Source organism: Siphateles boraxobius, unplaced genomic scaffold (genome assembly GCF_051911475.1).
Source record: "Siphateles boraxobius isolate OS27281-9 unplaced genomic scaffold, OSU_SipBor_1 9, whole genome shotgun sequence".
In the NCBI taxonomy this organism is placed as follows: domain Eukaryota; kingdom Metazoa; phylum Chordata; class Actinopteri; order Cypriniformes; family Leuciscidae; genus Siphateles; species Siphateles boraxobius.
This window is the reverse complement of record NW_027509219.1, coordinates 31,529,933-31,539,233: the sequence shown is the minus strand read 5'-3', so window position 1 is coordinate 31,539,233 and position 9,301 is coordinate 31,529,933. Positions and strand designations below refer to the sequence as shown.

The window sequence follows — 9,301 nt, the reverse complement described above, 5'->3', positions numbered from 1 at the left end:
CTGTAGTTACTGGACCATAAAGTGCAGACCAGCAAACAAAATAAATGTATGTAGGCTATGTAGCGTATCTATGTATATGTATTTATGTATATATGAATGTATGTATGTATGTATGTATGTATGTATGTATATGAATGTATGTATGTATGTATGTATGAATGAATGAATGAATGAATGAATGAATGAATGAATGAATGAACAGTTCAACTGACAGCTTGTGAAGCAGAGCACATGAGAGGCGGAACGAGCAACGACACGGAAATGACGTGCCGGTGTCGTCAGCTGTATGTTGATGTTGTGTGGCAACAGTAGGACCGAGGGACGGAAGACGGTTTGTTTTTGTTCTGTTGTCCGCTGTTTTTACCCTCAAAACCACCTCCTATTGAATTAAATTCGCTCCAGGGTGAAAGGAGCAAACATTACGAACTAAAAGACGCTCAAGTTTAAATGTTAAAACGCGGTTGGAGTCGTTAAAACGGACACCCTCCCTGAACGGTCATGACGATCCTGCCGAAGAAGAAGCCGAACTCATCGGTCGGTGTGTCTGATCACCCCGACGACCCCGACCGCAGGACCGGCTCCGACCCGCATCAGCACCAGCACTCCCACGGAGTTCGATCGGGTGCGAGGCCTCGTGCTTCTCCGCCACCATGGTCTTATCAAGCCGCTCCGCCGGCGTCCAGAGAGGACAGGCGAACTGAAGCCAGCTCCCGGCCGCAGCAGGCCTCTCCTCCGCCGGTGGGCGCCGGGTCTCCGGTTGGCCCGGGGGATGCGGCAGGGATGGCGTGTGTATCGGGGGGTCGGGCTGAGCTGTCAGGTGGGGTGGGCTGTGGAGTTGGGATGGGAGGGTGCTGTTCGGGGCCTGGGCTCAGTAAGAGGAGGAGACAGGCGACCTGCTCCGGTGGGGTGGCCGGTGGAGGGACCGTACCCGGGGCGACAGGGGGAGGAGGCGGTGGTGGAGGAGGAGGAGGGGGTCCCAGTCCCGAGCAGGAAGAAGGAGCCGGGTATAACAGTGAGGATGAGTATGAGAATGCTTCCAGACTACAGTCAGAGGATCCAGCGACTGTTGAACAGGTATGTGGATGGATGATGTCACCTAATGCTGAGAACCATTGACATGCTGTTTTTTTTTTAAATGTGTGACACGTGGTCTGACACTGTGTAGACACTGATATATATATATATATATATATATATATATATAGACAAACTGTCCAATAGAGACTGACAGCTAGGGGGATACTGTAAAATAGATAGATGGATGGTTGGATAGATAAAGATAAACAGAACAACTGACAAAATTATAGATAGATAGATAATATTATGGATTGACATATAATCAGATAAATTAAAGCTGGCAGACAGACAAACAAATTAAAGCAGCTATTGGTTGTATAAGTGAAGACTGAAGATCAGTAAAAAGATGTTCTACATGTTTTTCATTAGACTGCACTCAACATGCATGGTATAAGGGATGCAGTGGTTCGTCTAGGAAGGACACAAGTGTTTTTAAAATGATCAAATTTGCCTGAGTAAGTGTAGTCCACATAAAGGTCCAGACTGAGGCACAGCTGTGCTGAGCTCCATCTCCTCTGCTCTTTTGAAGAGGGAGTCTATCTTTAAAGTCAACATGAAAATAAAATTGAGCCTATTTAATTTCTGCTTTATTTTTACTCAATGCGTGATATTGTGAAGGCAAATTCCCACAAATTCCCAATGGATAAAACCAAGGCCTGTCCTACATTTTCTTATTCACATCCTGTTTTACTCAGAAATGTGTTCATGGGTCATAAAATGGGTTGCAAAAGGTTGACTTGAACCTCAATGGGTTAAACCATATATATATATATATATATATATATATATATATATATATATAATAATTATATTATATATATATGATAATATAATAATATATAATTATTATTATTGTTATTATTTATTTATTTAGTTTGTACAGTCTATGGTTAAACCTTAGGATGAATGTTTAAAAAAAAAATCCTGCTGTAAATTCATAAACACTTTTGCTGTAAATTGATAGACATTGTGAAACATGATTTGGGTTTTCTATGCATTTTAACTGTTGTTTCCAAGACAATCACATGCCATTCTTGCAATTTCAACAGATGATGCAGTTTTCAGAATTCTTTGATAAATAGAAAGATCAAAAGACCTGCATTTATTTTAAATTAATTTAATGCATCCTTGCTGAGAAAAGTATTAATTTCTTTAAAAAGAAAATGTAGTTTTGTTATTCAAACCAACATTATAAGCAGTCATACCTCAAATGATGATTTAGTGTATTTTTTTTGTATTTTAAATCAGTGTTTCCCAAACTTTTTTCAGTCGAGGCACCCTGAAAATTTAAAAAAATGTGTGGCACCCTACACTAGTGTTGTCACGATAATACTTTGATACTATACCTTGAAATGTATTGATTTTCAATACCACAGGGAATAACTGCCGTATATAGGCCTACTGTCATATAGATATTTTTTAATATTATAAATTTTTTTGTCCATCCATTTAAAGTCTAGGAAATCATTAATTTCTTCTGCAGAGATCACTTTACATGATGACATATTTAATTAAGGCTTTTATTCATAATTCAGCAAAACATTGCTCAATTACCATTGCAAATCTCACCTAAATGTTTGCTCACTCAGTGTAGGCCTATTTGTGTTTTTATATTGGGATAATTTTGTTATAATTGCACAAGATAGCTTGTTTTTAATATATTTTATAATGTAATAATTTCACAGTTAATCTCCAAATTAATGTATAAACAACATAAAGACATTATATTTTAAATAATTGTTTAATGGCATCTTTTTTATGAATGAAGCCCAGTATCACTGATACCAATACTGCTACTGATGTCAGGAAATACACAGAAATTGAATAAAGTTATCAAACACTTTACAGTCTTCACTGCATAAATAATAAATTAAATATAGATGAATCCTTATTAAAGCTACAAGCGTTCTTTAGTCAAGAGCAGTGAGTAATTTTCTCTGTTACCTGTTCTTTGATTCTGTTGTCACTGCTGCACTTGTTTATCTCACACGCGTCCCATCTTCTCACAACTCTAATTTAAGATTTTAACTAATTTAAGACTGCTCTCATGAAGATTGGCTACTCAACAAAACGGACAATTTGGCATAACTGTGTGTTATTATTCGTTCAAGCACGAAAGAGAAGTCGATTCTGGCACGCGATGCGCGTCGTCCTGTGTCAGCAGGACATTCACAGACAGTGCGTTCTCTATTGTCTTTTCGCGGTTTCATGGTTTAAAAGCATTTGCATGAATAAGAACGTGATTATATAATGTAAGGCTAGCCAAAGGATAACAGAAAAAACGGATGCTGCGTTAATTGTGTTTAAATATTTTTTAACGCGTAAAACTGAAAAACATTAATCGCACGCGTTACCGTTGACAGCAGCACGGACATAACCGATGTGTTTGTGAATATGCGGCAAGACGGACGTTGTGAAATTGTTTCGTGTGTATTTGACCGTAAGCGCAACAAGCCATGAAAAAGAGGCAGCTTTATGTGTGGACGCTGGGAATGAAGCACGAGAATGAAATCATGCGGAACCCTCGCAATTCAACGAACGCAGAAAACTTATGATTTGCATTTTTTATTATAAATTTGTGTGCATTATTTGTTGTTATTAGACGCTTCCGACGATGCGAGATTGATGATACATTTTTTTTTTTACACATTTTAGCAATTTTAAAATGTTTAATGGAGTTTTTACACGGCACCCCTGCTCTCGCCAGAAGGCACCCCAGGGTGCCGCGGCACCCCGTTTGGGAAACGCTGTTTTAAATGTTAAGCAACTAAAAAGTTGCTAACCACAGACCTTATTTTATTCATAAGTCTAAACCCGCTGTTCCAAAAACCCATTAGAATTTCTCAGAGGTGGACAAAGTACACAACTTCCTTACTTGAGAGAAAGTACAGATACTACTGTACTGGTCAAATATTACTCCATTACAAGTAAAAGTAGTAAAGACCGATTTTTTTACTTTGGTAAAAGTACAGAAGTACTTGTTTTTAAAAGTACTAATGGATTGTTTTATTATTGTTGTATTGTTACAGTACCTTATGCCTCTGAAGCAACCTAGTTAATACACTGACCAGTTTGTAGTATCTGTGGAATTAAGAGCTTTTAGAATGTTACAAAACCTACAGAAATTAAACAACTGAATTGATTAAAATAAGACATTTTAATCTGTTATCTGAACTTTCACATACTGTGAAAGTAGTGTTGTTACATTTCAGTTTTAGCTTTTAAATGTGCTGTTTGTTTCGTTTTCTTGACACCAAATTTGGACTTTTTCTATTTTCTCTGCATCTCTTGCATGGTGAATACGAATGTGCTCTCTGAAGTGGTGTCTACTACAGTGCACGGGTCTTTAAAAGCCATTTTAATCATCTCTGAGGGTTCCCCTTTGACCCGTTCCCATAATTTTACATGACTGTCCACTTTAAATTCAACATGACTGACAAAAGTGGTGCAACACCAAGTATTTCTTTAGTCCAGAATCCAGATCTTTTCAGTAGCATACAACTAAATTATTAATGTGTTTCTTTGTCGTTCACTTTCTGTAACTGTGAATTTGTTTAATCTAGTGGACACCATATACATTAAACAGTATATTTGTTTACTGGGATTTTTCCCATAATAAGCCATTTTTAGCCATAATAATCATTTTCATTTTTTTTTAACACTCCTACCACCCCCACAATAGAAGTACGCATCTATGTGTATCCATTTATGCACATTTGAACCAGGTACAGACTGACTAGAAAAAGAAATCCCAGCTACACAACTATAACTATAACTAGTTGTATAACTGCCCAACAGCAATACTGCTTTAACAAAGAGTAAAACAAAAATACTTATTTGCCATGAACAAAAATTTCAAACCATTAGTTGTGACAACGACACTGTTGCTCACAGATCACTAGTAGAGAGAAACCATTCTAGACGCCTAACTTCACGACACGTGTCCTTACGAGAGTGATTACTGATAGGCTCTCTGTCACCTGCAAAAATCCTATCACGTTTTAGAGAGAGAAAAAAATGATGCCCTGACAAACAAAACTACTTTCTACTCAAGGACCTTGACAGAAATGTAGTGAAGTTAAAGTAACAAGTTTCCTGAAAAAAAAAAAAAAAACCTCAAGTAAAGTACAGATACTCAAAAAGTGTACTTAAGTAGGCTACAGTATACAAGTGAATGTATTTTGTTACTCTCCACCTCTGGAAATTCTTGAGAGAACCGATTTATCCCTGATTTACTTGTGACTCATATCTGAACCTCACTTTACCCAGACATAAGGTTCACTAATATTAAACATTATACCTAAATTCTTTGCTTATATGATGTTAAATTTATGATATATGGTTTTGTACAATTTTGTATTCATTGTTTTGTATGTTTTGAGTCTTCTGTGCAGCACTCTGGTAACTTTGTGTTTGTAAAATGTGCTATAGAAATAAAGTGGATTGGATTGGATTGGATTAAATGATTTTTGCGATCATTAACCCCGTTAAATATGAACACATTTTTCTAAGGCTGAGAAAATTGTAATTGGACGAATATGCATAAAATGGGATGATCTTAGAACTTCTTTGTGATGCTCTGTTGACAGTCTGAGAATGCATAAAATAAATGGGACTAACAATAAGTTTAGCATCAGAAGTCTGTCTGTTTATCAAGCACGTAATAATGATCCCCCACTGTGTCTGTCCTGAAGTTTTGCCTCTGTTGCAGCAGGAACACTGGTTTGAAAAAGGACTCCAGGAAAAGAAAGGATTTGTCATCAAAAAAATGAAGGAAGATGGTGCCTGCCTCTTCAGAGCTGTTGGTGGGTACATTATTAACCACTTGATGTTCACTCAAAGTCAAAAGATTCACTATCTAGTTCATCTACTGGCAATATTGTAGAACCTGGGTGATTGTTCTTGTCAATTTGGCAGAATAACATCTTACATTTTTATTTGTTGTATGGTAGGATTTGTAAGACGTTGACTGGTCACACACTACTCTTACTATTTCTGTGATATTCATACTCTACACAGTATGTACATTTTCTATATGTATAGAATACCAAGATGACCTGCTAGGTTTGGTAAAATGTGCTGCATCAAAGCAAATTACTATATCTCGCATTGCCAACCTTCCATTTCCATTGCAACAAATTAAACAGAAGTATTATCATCTGATTTTTTAAATACACCAGCGTTTAAAAAGTTTGGGGTTGGTAAAAATCAGTAATATTGTGAAATATCTTGACAGTTTTGAAATAACTATTTTCTATTGTTAAATATTTGTTTAAATGTAATTTATTCCTGTGATGCAAAGCTGAATTTTCAGCATCATTACATACATTACAGGATCATCCCATAATCCTTCAGAATGGCGCTCAAGAAACTTTTCTGATTATTATGAATGGTAAAAACAGTTGGGCTGCTTAATATTCTTTTTTAAGGATTCTTTGATAAATAGAAAGTTTAAAAGAACTGCATTTATTTGCAGTTATTTTATTGTAACATTATAAATGTCTTTACTGTCACTTTTATTTAATTTAATGCATCCTTGGGGAAAAAAGTATTTTCTTTAAAAAAACAAAAAAAGCCTCACTGACCCCAAACTTTTAAATTGTTGTGTGTATATAGGATTTTTTTTATTTATATATACAATATTATGTTGAAAGTTAAGACATATGTACACAAAATTGAATGAAAGATTCAAAATAACTGTTTGTATTCCCGACACATTATACCTAGATGCCATTTGCTGGAGAAAAATGTAGCAAACTGGTGCTTGAAATAGTTTTACATAATGTATTTTAAATACTGTTTTTAACAAATAGTAATAGATTACTTGATATAATGCATTAAGCTAAAATGGACCATCTTTTTCTTAATGCATGTTCATGATCTTATTCTTCTTGATTCCACTGTAAACTTGAATTCTCCCTGTGTATTTTTTCTCCTTAATGGAAACATTAAGGAAAACATTTTAGAAAATGAAAATGGGTTGATTTTATGTTGACTTTAAGCAATGTGCATGAAGCATAAAATTAATCCGAATATGTTATTGGTTTGTTAACAATACAGTACTGTACCAGAACATCCCTCTAGATGGCGCTACTCATCTACACAAGTGAAGGATTTGTCAGAGCATAACCTGCTATCTGAACTTTCACATACTGTGAAAGTAGTGTTGTTACACTTCAGTTTTAGCTTGTAAATGTGCTGTTTGTTTCGTTTTCTTGACACCAAATTTGGACTTTTTCTGTTTTCTCTGCATCTCTTGCATCGTGAATACGAATGCGCCCTCTGAAGTGGTGTCTACTACAGTGCACGGGTCTTTAAAAGCCATTTTAATCATCTCTGAGGGTTCCCCTTTGACCCGTTCCCATAATTTTACATGACTGTCCACTTTAAATTCAACATGACTGACGAAAGTGGTGCAACACCAAGTATTTCTTTAGTCCAGAATCCAGATCTTTTCAGTAGCATACAACTAAATTATTAATGTGTTTCTTTGTCGTTCACTTTCTGTAACTGTGTATTTGTTTAATCTAGTGGACACCATATACATTAAACAGTATATTTGTTTACTGGGATTTTTCCCTCAGCATTCAGGAACTCTCTCTGCAACCACCATTGAATTGCATCTTACCCTGTTCCTCTTTCATGTCTCTGTTTCCTTCTCCTGCTCTGTCTCTTTCTCTCTCCTTCATGCACAGGCTGCACACGTTTATATCTTGAATCTTTCCACTGTTTTCGTTATCATACCTCTTTCCTTGTGTGAGTTTTAGGCAGGGTTTGATAGACAGGCATGTGATGTGCTGACCTACATGAAGCATTCCCACCAGGGACACTGTGCCACAGTTCTTGCACCGCAGGTGTGAAACTATCCATCTCCAAACAATCACTCGAGTCAAACAATCCATGTTATATAACTGGCCCGATGGTAATAAGGCTCTCACAGCCAGTGGCATCATGATAACCCAGGATAGGATAGTTTCTTACAGGACGCTGTTGGTGTGAAGTAATAGATATGGATGTGTAATAGATTATAATTATTGTTGTGGTGTACTAAAATGACCCTGTGGCTAATGAGTCCACTTATGAATCGGAATCTACTCAAGACATTAGTTTCTTTCTCCCAAAATGCAGCTTCTTTTTTTTTATTTTTGGTTGAACTGTTTCATTAAGACTACACTAATGTTGCATTCCATTTATGGATAACCAAAGCAGCATCAGATCCTCTTGTTATAATAGGGGCTTAGGTGAGAGTTGGTATATTTTAGTTCATTGCACAGTTTATTGCACAGAATTAGGAGTCGGCACATAGCATTCCTAACTCTCCTGTGTAACTCTTTTATTTAAAATAGAAAAAAATCTATCTTCCAATTTTCCATGATTTGCATACTTATAATCGCATACTTTACTTTAATTACTGTATGCTGGCGTGTTGTTTTTGAATTTAAGATCGTTCTCATCACATAATAATTAGTCCTTGGCTGTCAACAAGGCAGCCGCAAACCAGATCTCTGCTATCAGAGATTTTGCCCTTATTTTCCTGGTCATCCTCATTGTTTTGTTGTTGTTTTGGTTCTCATATTATGAAAAGGTAGGTCAGGAGAGCAGTGCTTATTTCCCACGATTATCGATTACAATCCTGTATGTCAACTTTAGATTACCGTTCAATGTAAAATGTTTTTAAAAGAAGTCTCACAAAGGCTGCATTTATTTGACCAAAAATCCAGTAAAAACAGAAATATTGTGAAATATTATTACAATTTGAAATAAATGGTTTTCTATTTGAATAGATTTTAATTTGTAACTTATTCCTGTGATGTTAAGCTGATTTTTCAGCATCATCACTCCTGTTGAAAACAATCGTGCTGCTTCTTGAGGAAACTTTGATTATTTGATGAATAGAAAGTTGAAAAGAACAGCATTTATTTGAAATAGAAATATTTAGAAATATTATAAATGTCTTTATAGTTTACTTTACAGTAAAATTTTAATCTTTTATACAATCCTTACTGTCACTTTCGATTAATTTATTGCATCCTTGCTGAGTAAATGTATTAATTTATTTTTCTTTTCTTTTTTAATCTTACTGACCTCAAACCTTTGAACGGTTGAAATGTTTTTATTTTTATTTCTTTATAAATTGCTCGGTGTAGAAAAGCTTCACTAATGAAAAAGGCGACTTATGAAGAATTACATAATTTCTACATGTCACCTTGTATGACTCTGAATT

At 35.8% G+C, this 9,301-nt stretch overlaps 1 protein-coding gene across 4 annotated transcripts in view; it reads left to right on the top strand.

Annotated features, from left to right (window-relative positions):
• The first annotated feature begins 268 nt into the window (after window positions 1-268).
• The window catches only part of otud5a (OTU deubiquitinase 5a), a 28,314-nt gene continuing 19,281 nt past the window's right edge, over window positions 269-9,301 (top strand). Inside the window, exons 1-2 of one of the 4 annotated variants that reach the window (XM_077224296.1) lie at window positions 269-1,074; window positions 5,789-5,882. In XM_077224296.1, coding sequence (XP_077080411.1) covers window positions 499-1,074; window positions 5,789-5,882 — 670 coding nt within the window. In that variant the 5' untranslated portion in view covers window positions 269-498. The remainder of the gene's footprint in view (window positions 1,075-5,788; window positions 5,883-9,301) is intronic. The other 3 variants (XM_077224298.1, XM_077224294.1, XM_077224295.1) reach the window with 3 other exon arrangements.